This window comes from Lissotriton vulgaris, chromosome 6, assembly GCF_964263255.1.
Source record: "Lissotriton vulgaris chromosome 6, aLisVul1.2, whole genome shotgun sequence".
Taxonomy (NCBI): Eukaryota; Metazoa; Chordata; class Amphibia; order Caudata; family Salamandridae; genus Lissotriton; species Lissotriton vulgaris.
In genome coordinates this window covers 1221354995-1221377895 of record NC_141694.1, presented here as the reverse complement: position 1 = coordinate 1221377895, position 22901 = coordinate 1221354995, and the positions used below count along the sequence as shown (strand labels likewise).

Sequence of the window (22901 nt, the reverse complement as noted above, 5' to 3'; positions counted from 1 at the left end):
TAGACTAGGCCATTGGTAGACTAGGCCATTGTTAGAGTAGGCCATTGTTAGAGTAGGCCATTGCTAGAGAATGATGCTTTCATAGAAGACAGTCATAGCAATACCATCATAGATGAGGTTAACATAAGTGATATCATCCGTAGATGAGGCACTCATAGATGAGGCAATAGAATGATGGCCAGCCATAGATGATACTATTCATAGATGGTGCCATGTGTAGTATAGGCCATTCACAAATGAGGTCATATGTATATGAGGCTACCTTGATAAGGCAGTCATAGACGACCGTCGTAGCTAGGCATTGCCATTGTAGACGACACTATCAAAGATCAGGCATAGACGATCACCTTAGATGAGGCAGTCGTCAACGACCGCCCGTCGCAGACAAATTTTTTCATCGTCGACGACCGTCGTAGACGAGGCCCGACGTCGACGACCCTCGTAGACGAGGCCCGTCGTCGACGACCGTCGTAGACGAGGCACGTCGTCGACGACCGTCGTAGACGAGGCCAGTCGTCGACGAACGTCATAGACGAGGCCCGTGGTCGACGACCGTCATAGACGAGGCCCGTCGTCGACGACCGTCATAGACGAGGCCCGTCGTCGACGACCGTCATAGACGAGGCCCGTCGTCGACGACCGTCATAGACGAGGCCCGTCGTCGACGACCGTCCTAGACTAGGCCAGTCGTCGACGACCATCGCAGACGAGGCCCGTCGTCGACGACCATCGTAGACGAGGCCGTCGTCGACGACCGTCGTAGACGAAGCCGTCGTCGACGACCGTCATAGACGAGGCCCGTCGTCGACGACCGTCATAGACGAGGCCCGTCGTCGACGACCGTCATAGACGAGGCCCGTCATCGACGACAGTCATAGAGGAGGCCCGTCGTCGACGACAGTCATAGAGGAGGCCCGTCGTCGACGACAGTCATAGACGAGGCCCGTCGTCGACGACCGTCATAGACGAGGCCAGTCGTCGACGACCGTCATAGACGAGGCCAGTCGTCGACGACCGTCATAGCCGAGGCCAGTCGTCGACGACTGTCGTAGAGGAGGCCGTCGTCGACGACCGTCGTAGATGAGGCCATCTCGTAGAAAAAGAGGTTATCGTAGACGACCATCGAAGATAAGGCCGTCGTCGACGATCATAATAGATGAGGATTATAAAGGTAAGGCAGTAATAGTAGACATGGAGTTACGTTATATACTCCTAATGTCAGGTCAAGTGGACTTCCCTGATGCAGTGTCAGGGAAGAAAAGGGAGTTGAATCCTCTGCGAGAAGTGCCTATAAAGACTCAAGGCGAATCTTATGGCTTTTATGCGCGCCCTCAGTAGGCTCCTGGCGCGACTTCTCCCTTTGACCTCTCATTATCCTCATCAGAAGTGGCAGGTTGAAGTCTCTGACCCATAATAGCCTCATCTCTCAGAACGTGAGAGTTATTGAGGAAAAGGTTAGACATAAAATATAGTCTATCACCTTGTTTACTGCCATTCTGCCATATTACTGCCTTAACAGGGTCAGAAAAATGAAGTATGATCTTGAACTCCAAAAAGAAGTAAAACTGAAGAAAAAACTGAGCAGAGCTCAGGGAGACTCCCTTCACCCACGACGTGCGGTGAAAATCTGAGGAGAGCTGGCTCTGCAGGGAAGTTTCTAGAGGGTGCTGTAAGCTGATTGGTTGGAGCAAAAGACTTTGGTCTTTTTAGCATAATGATGTAGATAGGCTACTATAATATAGGCCTCAGGCCTTTTCTAGGGCCTACTATTACAAAGTGCTTTTGGCACTGCTTTTTTATTTACCGTGGGACTCCCGCCTCGACGACGGGGAATGATTCAGGCATGTGAATCTATGAAAGATACCCCAATACTTGATAAAGATTTTTCATTTGGGCCAAAAGATAGTCGTTTGGGTGTTAAACACTAGCATTGGGCCATATTCCCACCCAAAGAGGGGCAAACCAGTAGTGGGCCTCCCTGGAGGCAGAGAGGGGGTTTTTTCCCAATTTGCCCTTGGGTTGGAAGGTTAAAATACCCTTGAAACCTGGCTGAGTATGTGATGTCCCTGCAAGAACAAACAGAAAACACTTTTCTTGTAGCAGGCTGCAAGTTATGCCACAGATTCTGAAAATTACAGCGTCTGGTGTCACCAGTAGCTCGAAATTTGGAAATCTCACATTTATATAATTAACTCTAGATTGACTAAGGATCATATATAATGTTTTTTCTTTGATTTTCAAAATGGTATACTTGTTTAGAAGCCATTCTGGTAATGACAAATTTAAGATTTGAAATCCTCCGTTTCTGGTTATTTATTTTGAAAAACATAAATAAAAAGGTGTTAACAAAAATGTAGCATTTTCCCATATATTTGCTGTCTGAAGGTAAACAAATGCCACACTCGATATTGATTCCTCCTGCAGGCGAAGAGACAGTTTCTCCTTTCCAGTGTGCTCCTTCTTGTCATTCTACATGGCTGGATCAGCTTAAATTGTTCTTGCTTAATTGACGTGATATGCCTATAGACTAGTAAAGTATTAGGTGTACTCGATGCATTCGTCTGGTTTTTTACGCTTACGCCATGTAGCTAGGTTATGTTCTGTTTGTACATACGGATGTAAAATTGAGTTTTAATCTATATTTTCCCCCTTTTTCCTCAGCAGTACCAGGATACAAATATGCAAGGCGTGGTGTATGAACTAAACTGTTACATCGAGCAGAGGTTAGATGCTGGTGGAGACAACAAACTTCTCCTCTATGAGCTGGGCGACATCATAAAAACAGGTGAGGAAGGGTTGTTCAGTGCAGGGCTCAACAATGCTTTTCTTCTTTGGGGTAAGAGTGCTGCTTTGATTTATTCTAACTTTGGTTTATCCCTCCTGTTACCAGCCATCTCATAAATTAAGCAGAGTCTGTTTTGACCACGATGGGGTCAGTCCTTGCTCAAACCTCAGGCTTCGTTAATAAAATAGAAGCCATCTTGCATTTGTTAGATCTGCATGGCTGTATTGTATTAGCCGATATGCCCAAATTTTAATGCATCTCCCTAGATGTGCTTTGTATAAATAGCTTGATGGCAACAAATACATTGCTATTAAGCTATTCTCCATTAAATATCAGGTTCTCTACTGCCTCAAACTATCACCAGAAGAACGATATATATATATGCTTACATTTCTGTTAATAGATAACCAGAACCTTAAGCAGATGAATGTTTTAAGTGGCTTCATTTCAGCATTTCAAATAGATAAATAGTAAATGCAACAGCTATATATCAACGCGAAATACAATAATGCAGGTGCTCACTCTGGATATTGTAATATCCCTGAAATCCTTTACTTCATACATAGAAAATGCATTCTTGTATTCAGTGGTGGTAATTATATATACGCTCGCGTCAGGAGCCAACTGTGAAATAAATCTCTTAGCACTCCTACCTAGCGTGTCGAGTGCCTGTTTCGAGAATAGTGCGGAGCAGGATCGGAGTGGATATATTATATATATATATATATATATATATATATATATATATATATATATATATATATATATAATATATATATATATAATATATCCATATATCCACATAGTGCCCCTGCTCGAGATTCTAACAATTAGAACACTTGGAGCACAGAACTCTTTGTTTATAAGCATACCTGACCGCATCCCAGCCTACTCAAGGCATTTAAAGGACTGCGCATCACTACAAATGAAGACTCGACCTTACTTAAAGGAAGAACAAAATCACAGCTTTATGGACTACAAGTCCCAGATGATGACGGTGAGACGAAGCAGGCAATATACGCCCACTGGGGGGCTTGTTAAGAATAAAAACGTGCCGGAAATACATGCTATGCTGTGTTCGAGTGTCATTTGCTGCAAGCCCATGAGGAAGGGGTGTTCTTAACCCTGAAACGCGTCGGGCATTATTAATGATTTGAAGGAGGCGGAAAGGTATGCCAATTTGTAGCCCGGAGGGCAGAGAACTGTCGAGTGCCTTCCAAGATGCTTAGGGCGCTTTGTGGTTTTATTTATATATATATATATATATATATATATATATATATATATATATATATATATATATATATATATATAACGAAGGTTACAGATTTCACTCTAACAAAACCATAGAAATTCAGCAGTTAGTTACCTGAGCTAACTATAACTTAAGCCCTGCAGTGCCCCGCTTATGAGCTCACACATTACATCACTCATGACATCTGAAATGACCTGACTGATGACATCACTCATGACATTAAGGGAGTGTGTTTTCTAAGAATGTGAGTCTTAAACATTTATACTAAGCTACTACTAAAGGTTTTATTAGTAAACTAGGTGTACTACTACTGAGTGATACTACTTTTAACATATAATATATGATGTCTGTGTTTGCCTGTGTGTGAGTGAGCTGGTGTGTTAGGGGCTGTGTGAGTGGGTGTGGGAGTGAGTGACTGAATGTGTGAGTGGGTGGGTATCTGAATGGCTGTGTGAGTGTGTGACCGGGTGTGTAAGTGTGCTGTATGAGTGAGTGGTTCTTTGAGTGGGAGTTTGGTTAAATGAGGTGGTGTTTGAGTGGCTGTATTGGAGCGTATGAATCTGTGAATGGCTGTATGGGTGAGTTAGCGGATGTGTGAGTACTTCTTTGGGTGTGAATGGGTATGTAAGTGGGAGTGTGTGTAATTGGTTGTATGGGTGAGTGAGTGAGTGGGTGTGTTGAGAAGCTGTATGGCTGAGTAAGTGGGTGTGTGAGAGGCTGTTTTGGTGAATAAGTGGGTGTGTAGTAGCTGTATTACTATTTTGAGCATCTGTTTGGGTGAGTGCACAGTTGTGTGAGTGGCTGTGTGATTGAGTGTGTGTGGGAGTGGCTCTATGGATGAATAAGTGGATGTATGAGTACTTGTGTGGGTTTGTGAATGGATATGTGACTGGTTGTATGGGTGTGAGAGTGGACGTACAAGAGATTGTATGGAGGTGTGAGCAGGTGTGTGAGTAGTTCTGTGGGTGATGTAATCAGTGATTTCATCAGTGATGTTACTGACCATGTCATGAGTGAAGTAATGTGTGGTCATAAGCAGTGTATTGCGGGGGCATAAGTTAGCTTGGGTAACTTTAGCTGCAGAATTTCGGTGGCTTTGTATGAGTGAAATCTGAACCTAACTGTGTCCCTATAACGTTTTGTTTTTTTCAGTGAATTTTATTTTTTTTCAAATTGTACTCCCTAAAAATAACATCCCTTTAACCTTTATTTTTAAGTGAATTTCTATTGTATTTTAACTAGTAGTCATGTTTGCAGAGTGGTGGATAAAAGGGGCGGGCCTCCAACCAGCTCTCAAGAATCCTACCATGTCAGACATACTGGAGGTAACAAGAGAACTTTGTGGCCCCAAGGAACCTCCGCATTCAAGAAAACTTCAAAATACCCCCCCCCCCCCCCCTCCCCCTTTCATCCAAGGCTAGGGGGGTTTGGGTATTTTTACCTCTGTACCTTTTTTATTATTATTTATTTTAAAAAAAAAATCTGGGACTTGCTCAACTCAAGTGCCAAAATAGCTGCTAACTCTTCCCGATATGAAGTGTTGGCAGAGCTCAGCATGAGATTGGGAGGGGCCGCAGATCCACCACATCCTTCTATATGCAATTTTAAATTTCTTTTAATATCTACACAGCTATTGAACGGATTTACACCAGCTCACAAAAAGTCACTTTCCCGAACCAACATATACCATCCTGCCAAAAATTAGCAGTAAAATTGCTGGACGGACTTTCATGAAAATTGGCGGTGTTCTAGATTGTGATGTGTAAATGATCCTTTTCGGTAATAGATGCAATTTAAAGTAGTTTTAAAGTTATAAGGCACTAAAACTTAGTGATAAATTGTGCAGCAGCATTAGGCTGTAATTTCATGGTATACCACGGTACTTGCTGATAACAAAGGTAGGTAAAGTAGTTTTTTTACAAAATATATTGTTTTTTAAAGTCAACGGAATATCGAGAGACTACTTAGAAATTACAACAGAAAATGAGAGGGGGGAGATAGAGGTTAAAGCTAGGTCCACCCTCCTAAATCAATACTGAACCTGAAACCCGTGTTTCGTAAAGAACCTAGCCGAAGAACAAGAATAGCGTTTCCAATCAGTATAAGTCGGAAAAACCAATCTGGAAAGAAAAAAAATTCTTTCTTGAGTCCCCTCACTCACCAGGGTTTCCCCATGGTGACATGCTTCATCATAGGGGATATCTCGGCTCTCTACAAACTGAGGTGTGCTACGACTTGCGATATTTACGTATGAGCACTTTAGTGGAAGACTATGTGTAGTGGAGTGGGCTAAAGTAAGTTAAAAATACGTTGCTAGTGGGCGAAATATTTCATTGTTGCTCCTAGTTTGGTATGTCTAATAGCGGGGTAAGATACAAGAAGACCTAGCTGTAATGGGTTAGGACTCCTTAGTATACATAAACATGTTTAGAGCATTCCCCATAGCTCTTCCTCAGGACCACACCGAGACCAGCCCTGTGTTTGCCACTCCTACTCTGCCTAAGTTAGGCAATCTAGAAAATAAAGAAAAACGCTGCAACTATAAAGCATGCGTCAAGACTTTGTCACATAGTATCTGTGAGGTAGAAAAAACAAAACAAAGTTAGGGGAACAAGGCCCCCCTCTGAGTGGGTGGGAATACAACATATACCAATGCGCTTCCACACTCAATAATGCTCCTCTATGGTGCGTGCTCAATTCCAGTACTGAGCGTGATTCTTTGCCTGTGTAGGACGAAAGAGGCATACTGGAATGTATTGTGCCGCTAGTGAATAACCAAAGGTTAAAAAGACATGAAAGACACACACCATGTGACTTTAAAAACACACACATGTAACACATTTGCCGGTATGGCGATCACAATTACATACATCTAAGGTAGCAATAATGTGCTCCATGGACTGAGGGGGTCTAGGGATATCGTAATCCTAAATCTGGGGAATAAGGAAAAACGGGGAAGAATGCCTCATTAGTTTTCCTCCTGTTCCAAAGTGTACCGATAAGGTGTTGGTCGGGTCTGAAGTACACTCGGTCTAACAGCCTGTGGAAAGAAAAGACTAACTTAGCGTGAGAGCGCCTTGCGGAAAATACCTAGTTGGTTCCCCTCCAGACCGCATATTAGCGTGTCTGCGGGCGGGACCGACTATATACTTCCTGTATCCGCCCCGTCACTGCGGTTAGTGACTATACTGAGGTTGTTTTCAAAATGGCCGCTGCTTTTGACTCATTTTGTGGGCCATTTTGTGGGAATACGCGGGGAATTGCGATGTACTTCTTCTGTAATGAGAGCACTCGAACCACGAGTGAAAGTAAATGAAGGGTTAAAAAAGGTTAGTGACTCCTGATGGTGAATCATGAGGAAAACTGAAAAAATCTAGAAGAAAGCTGTAATTATAAACGAAGCTGATTAGTTCTAGTTGTTTTACATAAATTAGAAAGTATATGGTTGCCAAATCTAAAGCGGTAGTATAGATGTTGTTCATTAAGCAAAACGTTGTGAAGGAATTGCTCTTAATGGTATTGTTTATGGTGAATATGGAACCCACAACCTAGTGGTAACCTGGTATTAATGTGTTGTCCACAGGAGGGGTGGTTCAGAAAAAATCAGTTTGGAGAACACTTTAAGGATCTAGTATAGTGTGGTGTCCTTTAGAAAAACTGTCCCCAAGGGATATCATCATGCAGGCCCTGGTTGTCTGAAAGTAATTTGAACACCCAGCGTTGTTCTTTCAAGTAATTTTCTCTCTATGTTCTCCCGGGACTTGATGTGTTCAAGTACTACCAACCTCATATCATTGGGGGTGTGTTGTTTTTCTATGAAATGGGTCGTCATTCTCGTGGTCGCTCATTTACACCTTATGTTGCTACGGTGTTCCACTATCCTAGTGCTGACTTTTCTGGCTGACATCCCCACATAGTGGAGATTGCATGTGCAGGTGATCAAATACACAACACCTGCTGTGTTGCAGTTGTTAAAACTACGTAATTCCCACGGCATGTTGTTGAATTTCACTTCTTTAGTGGGGGTAGTTATGTGACAAACACTAAAGTTACTGCAAGGGTAGTGTCCTTGCGAAAGTGGATGTAGCCGGTGTAGAGCCCCTTCCATTTCAGGTGTGCTCGTAGGACGTGTGTGTTCCAGATAGTTTCTTAGTTTTTTTCCCTTTCTATGGCTGAACATAGGTCGTGGTATGTCCAGGCCCCCATTGTTCAGGGTCCGCCAGTGTTTTATGACTATCTTAGTCACCTTGTCTGATGCAATGTTGAATGTGATGATGCAGTTAGGTCTCTTGTTTTGTGTATTTGTCTCCTTTGGGTTGTGTTCCAAAAGTGCTTCTCTATGATTGTTAGAGGCTCTCTTCTTCGCTTTTGACACCAGATGTTTTGGGTATTTTCGCCACATCAATTTCTTTGTCAGAACTTTATCTTGGATGTTGTAGTCTTCCTTGTCAGTACAATTCCTTCTCAGGCGTAAGAATTGTCCAAACGGTAGGTTGTCTTTCAGTTGTCTCGAGTGGAAGCTATCGTAGATAAGAAGGCAGTTCTTTGCCGTTGGTTTGAAGTGGGTGGTAGTTGCTAGAGTACCATTCCGCTCAAAAATGTTCAGATCCAGAAAGACTAGGTGTGATCGACTCATTGTGAAAGTGAACTTGAGGTAAGGATCTTGTAAGTTCAGCCAATTTACAAAATTACTGTCTTCAGATTCATTACCTTTCCAAATGAGTAGCACATCGTCTATGTACCTTTTCCATGGTTGGACATGTTTTATATGCGGGTTGCTCCTGTTCAGTATCTTATGTTTTTTGAGGTGGTGCACGTAGAGCTCTGCTAAGCTCGCCATACTGGTACCATGCTGTTGGCGATATAGAGTTTCCTCTAACCTGAATACGTTTTCTGTCAGTACCAGTCTGCAGCATTCCCGGATTACATGTCTAGGTGTATGGTAGATCCATTCGTCTTCAAAAAGTACTTCCTCCAGGATTTCCAGTGTCTCCCTATGTGGCAGGCTTGTGTACAGGCTTTCCACATCCTAGCCTGTTAGAATGCTTGACATGGGGTTGAATTGGTGGTCTTGTAATAAGCACAGAACCGCTTTGGTATCCTGTAAGTAACTATCAGTACTTTGGATGATGGGGCGTAAGAATGCGTCCGCAAACTTAGAGAGGGGTTCAAGGACTGAACCTATTCCTGACACTATCGGTCTCCCAGGGGGGTTATCCAATGATTTGTGAATTTTTGGGATAGTGTAGAAAAAAGGGATTGTGGGGTTGTTGTTTTCCAAGAATTTTGCTTCTTTCTTAGTTATCCAGTCGTTTGCCATTGATTCTTCAACTAGGCTGGCGATCTCAATGCGAAGGCGTTCCGTTGGGTCTTCCCTTATTATGGCGTAATTTCTTTTGTCCGCTAGTAGTCGTAGACATTCTTCCCGATACGCTGTGGTATTTAGTAACACAGTGGCTCCACCTTTGTCTGCTGGTTTGATGGTTATCATCCTGTCATTTGACAGTAGGTGTATTGCCTCTTGTTCCTTTTTGCTGATATTATGAAAGATGTTGATGGTCTTGGGGTCAATCTGTGCAATTTCCTTCATTACCGGTTTCTCAAAAGCGAGACGTTCTACCGGGAAACTCGCTGCCGGAGGTGTAAAGTTGGTCGGTGGTTTTATCTTTAAAGAAAACTTCAAATTTCACTTTGCGGATGAACTCCTTGAGCTCACAACATAGTTTGAATTTATCCATCGTGGGTATCGGTACAAAACCAAGTCCCTTTTCCAGGACCGTTTGTTGGATAGGTGTCGGTGTGGCATCGGACAGATTCCCCACTAGACTGGTGGGTTGCTCGTTGATGGGTTGGTCGGCGGGCCCATGCTCCGTTTATGGCTCCTCGATGATTCCAGGGGTTGTGCCCATTGGACTAGTTGTCCTCTTCTGCTTTTTCCTCTTTGGGATCCCTTGCCCCGTCCTAAAAAAGACTGGTTCTGTTGTTCCTGTGGTTGTTCCCTGTGAAAGAATGTTTGTTGGGGGTAAAGTTGTTGGTGAAAAGGTGGTGGGCCATAGAAGAATGGTGGTGGTGCTCCATATGCTGGAGGCCCTAGGTATGGGGACCTGCCAAAGTTTTGTCCTCTGATTTCTCATGCGTCCTCCCAGAGGTCTTATGTTCCTTTTGGTATTGTTGCGGTTGTAGCTGGTGCATACTAGAGTGTTTTTAAATGTTGCATGTCTGTCGTAGATATTTCTCACAGAGTTTCCACACTGACGTTTAGTAACTACTTAATGATATTCATAGCTCTAACTATATTGTTTGGTTAGTCTTTAGGTCGAATATAGCCTCCTCTAAACATCTCAAGGTGGCTAGATTACGACGTAAGGGATATCCTTAAACTCGGGGACGTTTTTTCTGTTTAACCGTCGACGAAGACACCATGGACGGCCTCGTCCAACAAGGAGTCGTTAACGAAGCCACCATCGACGGCCTCATCGGTGAAGGATTCGTCGACGAAGACACCATCGACGGCCTCGTTGGTGAAGGATTCGTCGACTAAGACACCTGCGACAAAGGATTTGTTGACAGTACCGTCGACAACAGCTCTGTCGACGGTAAAACCATCAACAGTCCCGTCGACGGCAATTCCACTGATGATGCCGCATTCAATATCAAGCTCGTCGTCGTCTTCTACAAAAGCAACAGCATCACCTCCAAAGAGAGTGCTGTATACCCGTTTTCAAATGAAAACTTATCAAAGACAGGACTACACTCACATTTCTCCACTTTTACCATCATACATTTTGGAGACCTATGTGGAGGATGTTTCTGATGACGAAGAGGATGAAGGCCCTTTTGGGGTTGCCCGTCACACTTCACAATTAAATATTAAATATCAAGAGGAGGAGGACGACGATGAGCAAGAGCATTACGGCCATGTGGACTTGTCAACGCCATATCATTCGCACCATGCAAGAGCTCCACGTTCAGAGGACTCAAGTCATCTGCCACCTACTTTGATACTAGACTTACAAGCCATGTTGGCAGACTATCGCCAGAGATTTCCTCCAACTCCAGTCGCACCATTTGTGCCGCCTGTGCCAGTTGAGCTGCCAAGGCCTCCTTCGCCGCAAGCTGCTTTATCGCCAAGGCAGGATGCAAACCCTGCACCCCAAAGTGACACGGATGCCTCTTCTTCTGAAGAGGATGATGGCAGGGAAGAGGGCGAGTTGCCAGATGTTACACCTATGGATCCGTGGGATGATTGTCATTCCCATGCCTTCACAGACTACACCGCGCCCGTCAGATTCTCCGCCTGAGGATATTGGTGGATTTCATAACATTATGCAACGTGCGGCTACCAGGTTTGAATTGCCAGTCACAGTGGAGCAGTCTGGCTGCTTTTTGCATACCTTTAAGGAGGGATATCGGAAGATTACCAGGGCTATCCCAATTATTGACTACATATGGAAGGAGGGCCTCAACATCATGAAGACACCCGCTTCCATTCCGGCAATCCTTCCAAGAATTGAGAAAAAGTATCGCGCACCACTTGATACACCATCTTGTTTAATAGGACACCCTTGGCCGGGCTCTGTCATATCTCAAGCAGCACAACAGAGGTCCAAGAACCCTTCAGCTCCGATTTCAACGCTACCTGACAAGGAAGGCAGGAGTCTGGATGCGATAGGGAAAAAGTTCTCGGCAAACGCAGCAGCCTCCATTAAGGCAGCTAATTCTTTAGCACTTATGGCCCGTTATGACAGACAAATGTGGTCAGATCTGTCAGAATTCCTCGATCTGATCCCGGAGGATCGCCAACAGGAGGCGCGCAAAATCGTGCTTGAGGGAGAAAGGGCGGCATCGGAGATCATTGATTGCGCCCTTGATATACCCAACACCAATTTTAAGACAATTGGCGGGAGCAGCAGTCCTCAGGCGTCAGGGTTGGCTCAAGGCCACCTCCTTCAGACCTGAGGTCCAAACGAAGATTTTGGACATAGCGTACGATGGGGCCTCGCTCTTTGGCTAGCACATCGATGATGCTTTGCTGGCTATCAAAACAGATACGGACACTGCCAAATCACTAGGTACCCTGCAATACAGGAGAGGATCCTTTAGAGGAGCAAGGGGCCGTGGTTACTCCTCCAGGGGTAATTATTCCAACCAGCAAAATCGACAGTACCAGTCTCAGTACAAGCAACTGTACTATCAATCATCCTACAGACAGCCTGCCTCTGGTAGTTTCTCTAGTCAGGGAGGGAAACAGCGCTCAAACAATCAAGGGCACGATTCCAACAAGCGCCAACGAGCTTTGCCGGACGTCAGTCATTCATCCTCCCCTGCCCGTGGGCGCCAAGATTTCCGCCTTTAACCAACAGTGGCGGAGCATAACTTCGGATCAGTGGGTCCTGGGTCTTGTCAGGAATGGACACACTCTGGAGATTTTGCAAAAAAACACCAACAATGCCGCCCAGGGGTCCCCCTCCCCCTCGTCTTCACTTATTGTTCAAAGAGGCCTTAAAGATGCTACTCAAGAATGCGATAGAACGAGTTCCCTCCACTTAGAAAGGGAGAGGATTTTATTCTTGCTTCTTCCTCGTAGAGAAAAATTCAGGAGAGTGGCGGCCAATTTTGGATCTGCACAAGTTCAACAAATATCTGAAAAAACAGAGTTTTCGCATGATAACACTACAAGATATTCTGAATTGTCTCAACAAAGGAGACTTTATGGCTTCTCTGGACCTGAAAGACGCCTACTTCCACATCCCTATTCATCCAAAAAAAACGCAAATACCTGAGGTTTGCAGTGGCTGGCGTCCACTTTCAATTCAAGGTGCTCCTATTCGGCCTGAAATCAGCACCGAGGATATTTACCAAGTGTTTAGCCCCGGTAGTGGCCATGCTGAGATCACAGGGAATACAAGTTTTCCTGTACCTCGACGACTGGCTCCTAAAAGGACCATCGAAGAACTCCACAAAGGAAGCGGTCAAGAGTTCCCTCTCTCTGTTCTCCAATCTGGGACTGACACTCAATACAAACAAATCTCAGCTCCAACCCCGGCAGGAATTAAACTTTCTGGGAGCGGTATTGGACACATGCCAGTGCAATGCGTTCTTGACTCGAGAGGCAAACCAAACTGTTAAACCTGGCAAAACCAATATTTGCAAGTAGGTCTCGTTCGGTCCGAACATTTGCTTCCCTTCTAGGGATGTGCTCTTCTGCAATCAGTCTCATCCCCATGGTGAGACTCAGAATGAGGCCAATGCAGGAAGAATTACATCGGCAGTGGAAGCAAGCGGACGGGTTGTTCGACGACCGCATAAAAGTAACATCCAAGATGAAGCAAGCCCTTCTTTGATGGTCGAAGAGACACAATTTGTCACCAGGCCTCACATTTCTCCACGACATACCAGAGTTCACCCTGACAACAGATGCTTCCATGGAAGGTTGAGGAGGTCACCTTCAGGACCTTCAGATTCAAGGGCGGTGGTCTCATCAGTATCAGCAGAAACATATCAACAGCCTGGAGCTGAGAGCTATCTTTCTGTCCCTGCAAGCCTTCTTTCCACGGATTGCGAATTAGTCAGACCTGGTGCGCACGGACAATACCACCAGCATGTATTATATAAACAAACAAGGGGGAACAAAATCTCTCCCTCTCGCTGGAAGCTCAAGAGATGTGGGAGTGGGTCATACACCACGGCATATCTCTCAGAGCAGAACATGTGCAAGGTGTCCAGAACTCTCTAGCCGACAACCTCTTCAGGACTTTCACAGTCTGTCACGAATAGGAACTCGAGCAACATCTAGTGGAGAGGATCTTTCAAACATGGGGAACACCAACACTGGATCTGTTTGCCACGCAACAGAACCGCAAATGCCTGTTTTACGCCAGCATGTTTCCTCAACAGGGATCAAGGGAAAATGCCCTGAGATGGTCCAGAATATTTGCATACGCTTATCCTCCGATCCCGCTCATTCCGAAGATACTGCAAAAGATGAAGAGGGAACATTGCACTCTCATCCTCATTGCTCCCCGTTGGCCAAGACAGTATTGGTTTCAATAACTCCTTCAGCTCTCTCAGCAGCCTCCACTTCGTCTCAAGCCGACAGTGTCGATGTTAACGAGAGAGGGAGGCTAGATCCGACACCCGGACCCTCAATCGCTGCACTTGCACGCCTGGCTCCTGACTTCCTGGAGTTCAAGGATTTTAACATCTACTCAGATTACAGGGCGATTTTATCACAAGCCCGTGCGCAAAGTACCATCAAGACATTACAAGACAGGAGACGTTACAAACACGACCAGCGCTCTTTGCAGAATGCACTTTACTGTTGGAGAGAAACCTCGTTTTAAAAAATACCTGTGTAATATTTTCGCGCTTTACTGCTGGAGAGAAACCTCATTTTAAAAATACCTGTGTGATATTTGATTTTGTTTAAATAGAATTTTCCCCTGTTTTTAAACCTGTGCCTCATACTTGCACACTTTAGCGGGTCCCTGCATCCCTTAGCTTTCACTCCTTTGTTATTACCGGCGGCAGCCACATTGGGGGGAAAAGCGGGACGATTGGTGGCGCCATCTTTGTTTGCGCACTAGCTGCTCAGAGGCAGCTATTTAAGACGGCCATGTTGGCGCGCAGCGTGAGCACGCCGGAGTCACGCCAGAGTCGAGCCCATCTGTGCCCATCCGTGACCTAACGGGACCTGGGGCCACGACCCCTGGTCCGCGTCTCACCTACAACAGAGGTGAGTTATGGGAATTCAATCTGGGCAAAATTGCTATTAGGCATGAGTGTGCTGCCACACTCGACCAGTTAGGACTGTTAAAAGTACCTAGGATAGAGCTGAGTCAACAACATGTGCACAAGGCCCGTGGTCTGCACTATGGACTCCTTAACACTCGCTCCCTTCAGAAACACAACTTGGAGGTATTTAGTTTACTGGAAGATGGGGAACTGGATGTTTTGGGAGTAACGGAGACGTGGCTAGAGGACTCCTCTATGTCAGATCTCATAGCATCTCTGCCAGCGCAATTTTCGGCGCTTCATCTAAATAGAGCGGATACGAAGAGAGGGGGTGGGGTGGCCCTTCTATATAGTTCACGCCTACAGGGTGAAAGACTCTTAGCCGAAAATATGGGTGGCGCTGAGGTGTTGAGTGTTAGACTGAAGTTGGGGGCAGACTGTATAGTTATTCTTTTAGTTTACCGCCCTCCGTGGGCATCGCCGGATTTCCCTGATGCATTCCTGAGATTGGCTCAAGATACGCGTTCTAGATACGATAAGGTGATTATCATGGGTGATTTTAACTACCACTGGGAGAAAGCACCAAAGGAAGGACAGGCTCTTCAGATTGATGAGGCTTTGACATCTCTGGAGTTTGTCCAACTAGTGAAGGGTCCAACACACGTCAAGGGCCATACCCTGGACTTGATTTGGACAACACCTCCTGTACAGGATACGGTGGTGGTCCAGCCATGTGTTTGGTCTGATCACTTTTTGGTGAGGGGTGAGTTCCTGCTGGACAAACAAATAATGAAGCCTAGGGAAGGATGGAAGGCGGTCAGGAAATGGAAAAACATTAATGGAGATAAAATGTTAGACCATCTCCGAACCCATCCATCTCCCAACACTCAGACAGAAAATTCTGAGGTCCTCTGTAAAATATTATTGGACAAACTTAGAAAGACTATGGACCACGTGGCACCTATACGTAGGTTGAATATAACGAACAGAGGACATGGGGCTCCCTGGTGCAACGAACTCCTTAGGGAGAGGAAACGAGGACTTCGGAAATTAGAAAGAGCCTGGCGGAAGCATTATGATTCCAACTCTCGGAGCCAGTACATACAGGCACTCGCTCAGTATAAACAGGCGATTATAGCCAGGAAAGCAGAGTTCTTTGAGGAGAGAATAACTACTGCTAATAACCCTCAGAAAGAAGTCTTTAAAGTACTCACGGAACTCAGCAAAAACAAAGAACAAACTTTGGAGTTCATGCAAGAGGACTGCCAAAAATTTCAAGATTTCTTTGTCAGCAAAATCTCCGACCTAGTAGCTGAAATTGGCACAACCCCCGAGTTTGATTGTCCCTCGCTGGATACACCTGGCAGAATATCGGTGACTAATCCTTTAACGGCCTTTTCCTTGATTACGAAGGAAAGGCTGCCAGCTCTTTGGAGTCGGGTTAAATCGGGTTCCTTGGCAGACCCGTGCCCACCAGAGGTGTTTAAACTAGCACTGCCAGGTATAGAGGACGAAGTGTTGAATCTACTAAATACTTCTTTACTAACAGGCCAAGTCCCGTCTTTCTTTAAGGAAGCTCGGCTGATTCCCCTGCTGAAAAAAGCTGGGGCGGATGTGAAATGCCTAAAAAATTTCAGGCCCATATCTCAGCTGCCGTTCCTGACGAAGGTGGTTAAGCAACACGTACTCACTATCCTGTCGGAACATCTGGAAAGTAACAACTTATTTGAGCCAAACCAAGCTGGGTTCCGTGCGAATCACAGCACGGAACTCGTTATGCTGTCTATTCTGGATGATTTGAGGAACAGGGCAGATAAGAAAACCATGTGCCCTGGTGCTGTTAGACCTCTCTGCGGTATTTGATACCGTCTGTCATAAACCACTATTGTCGCGGATGATGGATTTAGGCATCGTGGGCACAGCACACGCCTGGCTCTCCTCCTTTCTCGAAGGGAGGTCCCAGAGAGTACAGCTTGGTGACCTTCTCTCCACCACTACATCGATCACCTGCGGAGTGCCACAAGGGTCTGCTCTGTCGCCCCTACTCTTTAATATCTATTTACAACCCCTGATCAGATTGCTCAACCAGATGGACTGCCATGTATAGAACTATGCGGATGACACCCAAATAGTGATCAAACTTGATCAGGGTCCGGGTGGCCTCGGAAGACTGCAGAACATCTTGAAGTACACAGCCAACTGGATGTCCAGAAATTCATTAATAATCAATCCGGATAAGACCGAGATACTGCCAATCACCATCGCAGGGAACCCATGGATTGAGGATTTCTGGCCAAGAGAATGAGGGTCACCTCCGGAACCAGCTGCTGTGGTCAAGAGTTTAGGCATCCAGGTGGACGGCAGGCTGTCTATGCAAAAACAAGTGAGGACGTGGTAGGGACCTGCGTCTGCCTCCTCCGACAACTTAGAAAAGTTTCACCTTTGTTGTCCTTTTCCACTCTGAGGCGAGTGGTCTCCGCCACGATCCTGGCTAGGCTAGATTATGGCAATTCGCTATATATAGGACTGCCACAAAAACTCTTGTACAAGCTGCAGGTTGTCATGAACGATGCTGCTAGGCTTATCTTTAAAAAGCCAAGGAATTCTACCCATCCATCCATTCATCCATCCAGCCATTTACCCATCCAGCCATCCTTTCACTTACTAGCCATCCACCTAGTCACTCATCTTTCCACACTTTCAGTCGTCCATTCTCCCTTTCTCTCTCCATCGACCCTTTCACTTAGCAATCCTTCCTTCCATCCACCCACCCACCCATCTACTCATCCACTCATGAATCCATCCATTGACCTTATCACTCATCCATCCTTTCTCTCATCCATTTATCCTTTCACTCCTTCACTCATCTATTCATCCTTTTGGCCATTTACCTTCCTTTTCACTCACTCACTCATCCATCCTTACATCCACCCTTTCGCTCATCTGTCCATCCATTCACCCTTGCACTTATCAGTTCATCCATCCATCCATCCATCCATCCATCCATCCATCCATCCATCCATCCATCATTTCACTCATGCATCCACCCACTCTCTCACTCAGCATCCACCTTTTCACTCATCCATCCTTTCACTCATCCATCCACCCATTTAACCATCCAGCTTCCCTTCCACCCATACAGCTTTTTACCTTTTCTCTCTTCCATCCTTCCACTCGCTCATCTATCCATCCATCCTCTCATTATCCATGTATTCAATCATTCATTCACCTTTTCATTAATTCATCCAGCCATCCCTTCACTTGATCACTCGCCCACCTTTTCAAATTAATTTAGAACTGAGCCTTTTTGAGAAAAGGCCCATCAAGAACTTCACCCTTGCTGCAGGAGCCATTCCAGGACTGGGACAGAAGCCACCCAGGGCAGAGACAGGATCCACCACAGGGGGGCACCGGAGCCATCACAGGCGGGGGGTGGGGGGGCTGGAGCCACCACATGGGGGGACATGAGCCATCACTGGGAGGGGCAGGAGCCATCACAGGAGGGGGAACAGGATCCACCAGGGTGGGCACAGGGGTGGGCATGCAGTATTCTGGTATCATCTTGGTCTCTTCCAGGGTGGGGTAGGGCTCCTCACCCTCTCCTGGATAAGACAGTGAGAAGACAGGCTCTCTGTCCAAAATGTTAGTTATGCCACCCCCCACTGTGATGTACAGTACTTAAAGGAAATACTCCAAGAGAACAGATTTAACTGATTGTCCTCCATACTTTGTTAATCAGTGTAGGTGTGATTGTGCCATTTCTTTATTTTCTTACATTATAGACTGCATGTTTGAAAAACCGAGGTTTGCTTACAATCTAGTGACAGTAATTACGCTCTGTGAAGAGAACCATGTGCTGCCTCGGTGTAATCGGGGCCGGTTCTAGGATGTTTGGGGCCCTGGGCAGAAATGGAATGTGTGAAGCCCCTCTACATTGCGGTGACATGGCGCATTCAGGGCTGTTTGTATCTGAATGGATGCCCTGCTCCTGAAGCTGCCGCCGCCCCCTCTCAGTCACCTTCAAGCAAGCACCTTTTAACAGCTCATCAAGGGCTGGAGGTGTGAGGGTTGCCACCCCGCTGTGCCTCTCCAACGCTGCTGGGTATGTGAGCTTTTGTACTGCCTCGGAGTCTGTTACACCCGACCTCAGCATCAGAGTCAAGAAGGGAGGTGGGTGGAAGATGCGCCGGCTTCAGGGAGTTGCGACCGGAGCCTGGTTAAAATTACGGACAAATGGCGTCCGTTAAAAGATCCTTCATGGACATTGGACAGATGGCCGAAATTACGGACTGTCTGTGAAATTTACGGACGGTTGGTCACCCTAGCTGGGAAGGTTCTAGAGGGTGAGGACAGCTGAGGACAGCTGATTGGCTGAGGCTACTATTTCAGGTCTTTTTACATAATGAGGTAGATAGGCTGCTAAGTTTTGGGCCTAGTTAGGCCTTTTAGTCTTTTCCAGCCTACTACAAGAAATATTTAGGCACTGCTATTGTATATATTTTTACCGTGGGACTCCCGCCTCGACGACGGGGAATGATTCAGGCATGTGAATCTATGAAAGATACCAATACTGGATAACTGTAGTTACAGGTAAGTAACTTGTTTTCTTATAATCACACATTCAAGTAAGTTATCCTAACATATAAGACAACCTAACACATCATGTTAATTTATGTACAATTTATACATCCATTACAACCGATGTTGCACAAGTTTCTACTAAAGCCATATATCTCATCCTACTGGAATAGCCTCCTAACAATTCTTCATTACAGGGCTAATGTTACCTCCAACGTGGAGAGAGAGAAAACACAAATTCTACTAACTCATGTTTATCCAGGTATACATGTCACTCTTCCCACTGTTCTCATTCAGGTCAACACACATCTCTATGATTACTTAAACCCACACACCACAGGCCATATCTGTTGGAATGGCCTAGAATAGTATATACTTATGTTGAGAGCACAACCTCGCCTTTAATAAGGCAATGATGATTACTCATATATCCCTGAGCGTATGCTTTGTGGGAGGCAGGTGTCAAAGACTTCTTATTCCTTGACTGGTAGTTTAATTCTATAATGTTGTGAAAAAATAATAAGCATTGACTGATTTGTCTATACCCCAAATGCTCCACTTTTAAATAATCGAGCAACATCAATAAATGCTTGTATAATCCAATAAAGGTAGGAAAGCTCACCTCTAAATACATATACTAATAACCGGAACCTCCTTAATGGACTCTAAAAAGATCCTACTGGATGATTAAAACCAGAGCTGATATTATAAAATCTGCAAGACAACATAAAATATGATCCAATGTTTAGTAACCTCACTTACCGCAGAACAGACAGTCAAGGTGGTTTGGGCGACGTATTACCCACCTTAAACCTTGAAGACGAAAGGTGAAAGTAGACTCCTCAGGTTCAAGCTGATTGTTGTGAGGGAGTCACACTATCACACATCTATGGCGTACAAGGTTACTGGCCCAGTGACTGTTTCTACAAAGCTAAAATAAATGGCTGAATATCATATAGGTTCCTAATGAATAATCCAGTGATCATGAAACGTGACAACAGATAAAGGTTTTTATTGTTTACCTGAAAATGGATAAACGTGTGTCTCTGCTCTACAACCAGGGATGATTATTGATATCCTCTATCCCTTTAAATCGAATACATTGGTTCAGCTCCCCCTTTGATAATTAGGGTCTAGAGGAAATACAAAAAAAACCTCAATAACCCACTATCCTATATGGGCTGACGCTGGAAATACTCCAAAGGTGTTAAATATCACAGGGACTTAAGAAGTTTGTGTATTTATGTCCCAAACATGTTGGCTCCTTTAAGTGTCACTGTGATTGTAACAATAGTTTTTTTATCAAATTGTGTCTTTGGTAATCTCTGCACATGTTACTCTAGTTATTGTCAACTTTTACAACAACGCCTGTGCACCGGACATTATTATAGTTCTCCACCTACTGGATCAGGATCTAGGGAAGACCTTTCCTCCTAACTGTTGTGATCCCGTTATCCTGTGGGGTGGTGATTTTAGCATACGCACATGCCCTGTGACAACTAATAAGACTTGTTGTATGACATCTCCTGACCTTTGTGAGACACCCCACTTTATCCATTCAGAGTATGAGGATACTCTAAATGAGCTAATCTTTAATAATTTGGGGTTTTGGAATGATTTAATTTGCACACCGGTTACAGTGAGGTGTACCTACAATGGAAGGGGGGACACTAGTGTGATAGATTTCCTACTCTTCCCTCAGAGTTACTCCACACTGATTTTGGAATTTACTGTGCACGACATATCGCCCAGTGATCATTTTCCCCAAAGTGTCTCTTTGAACTTTGATCTTGCCGGACACTCACGCGGCACATCTAAAGTTACTGCATTATAGGAAATTGTGATCTCTCGCCGCAATGGGTATGCGTTGAGTTGGTACTAGTGAATCCATCTAATTTTCTCCAAAAATTGATCCGAAAAGAGAGGGAGTCCTTTGAAGTCTGCTTGGATGAAACCATAGTCGCATCATTTTATTTTAGCATTTAATCAAATAAAAAAGGGTGTGGGGGAGGGTCTTTTTGCTAAACTGAAAACCCCAAAGGTGAGCGTGTGTGGCTGGTTTGACTCTACAAAAGCTCACAGAAATTTGAAATTAGCTCTAGCTGAACAACCTAGATCTGTAAGGAAAGTCCGGGAGTGTAGATTGTGCCTACAAAGCAGCCATTAACCATTGGAAAATAACCTTGAAGGAGGAGACATGGAACAAATTACTGGACGCTAGTCTATCCAATGACAAAATACCACTTTTTGGTGTTATTAATTCACCTTCTTACTCCATCCCAGACTCTCCACGTGCAGAGATAGCGATCACTGAGGAAGCCTGGATAGCTCACTTTTTTCTAATCTGTATTTCCCTAGTGAAGATTCTGATACTTCCATCACCAGTGCCTTGGCCCATAACGGGCTCATGTTTTCTGTTAACACACCTAACCTCATTGGTCCTTTAAAGGCCTCCAGATATCCAGAGTTTTCCTAGGACGAAATTGTTCTGGCACTGAAGGAAAGTAAGGGGGGGAAAGCCACAGGGCCCGACGGGATCCCTATTAAGATCGAGCTCTGGGGCCCTATCCTCACTTTGCTTTTTAAAGCTTGCCAAGCCCAGGGCTTTTTAACTACCTGGCCCGAGTCGCTTATTGTCCCAATTTTTAAGAAGGGTGACCACAACAACCCAACGCATTACAGGCCCATTTCTCTTTTGGATTGCCTGGTTAAGGTAGTAGGCTGCGTACTTTTAGGACGCCTGCAGGATTGGGCAGAAACAAATCATATCCTCTCTGACCTACAGTACGGGTTTATGGTGGGGCTGGGAACTGTAGAGCAGGCAATAAATTTAGATTTACTAATTGGTAAATATGTACACGTGAAAGGTGGCAATTTGTTTTGAGATTTTGTTGATTTATCCTCCGCTTTTGATTTTGTCATGCACGATAAGTTATGGGCAATCATGGCCAGTATCAGTGTGGATGACACAATTGTGAACTTCCTTAGAGATATGTACGCCCAAGGCAGAGGCAGAATACGTTATGGCCTCAATGGAACTTGTACTGAGCCATTTAAAATAGGAAGGGCGGTGCATCAGGGATGTGTAATGACCCCCTTCTTATTTAACCTCTACATTAACAGTGTAGGGGGACTCTGGCATGTAAATGTGCGGATTTACCCCAGGTAGGGCATCGGCCTATACCAGCATTATTTTGCGCCGGCGATGCTGTGCTAATGGCCCGTACTCCCATTGCCCTGCAGTGCCTGGTGGATGAATTTGCTCTGTACATGCGAAACCTTGGGCTAAAAATCAACATAGGCAAAACCTTCGACATGAAGATCGGGAAGAAGGCCACTTGTTGCCGTGACATTTATTATTGAGGGTTCCACCATACAGTTTACTGAATTTTTTTCATATTTGGGCATGGTTTTTAATCAATCAGGGTATTGGCATGGAGCAATTAAATCAAGGCAACTCCATTTTATGAAAACTACAATGGCACTTTTAAGTTTTGAAGAAAATGTTTTTCTCCGGTCTCTCCTTACTCTCCCGCAAAGCAGCCCAAC

At 45.0% G+C, this 22901-nt stretch overlaps 1 protein-coding gene across 2 annotated transcripts in view; it reads left to right on the top strand.

Moving 5' to 3' along the window:
• The window catches only part of LOC147708648 (cAMP and cAMP-inhibited cGMP 3',5'-cyclic phosphodiesterase 10A), a 1277009-nt gene that overhangs the window by 491196 nt on the left and 762912 nt on the right, over positions 1-22901 (top strand). The window contains exon 4 of one of the 2 annotated variants that reach the window (XM_086927318.1): positions 2665-2785. In XM_086927318.1, the coding sequence (XP_086783444.1) occupies positions 2665-2785 (121 nt within the window). Of the gene's footprint in view, positions 1-2661; positions 2786-22901 lie in introns of both variants that reach the window. The other variant, XM_086927317.1, reaches the window with a different exon arrangement.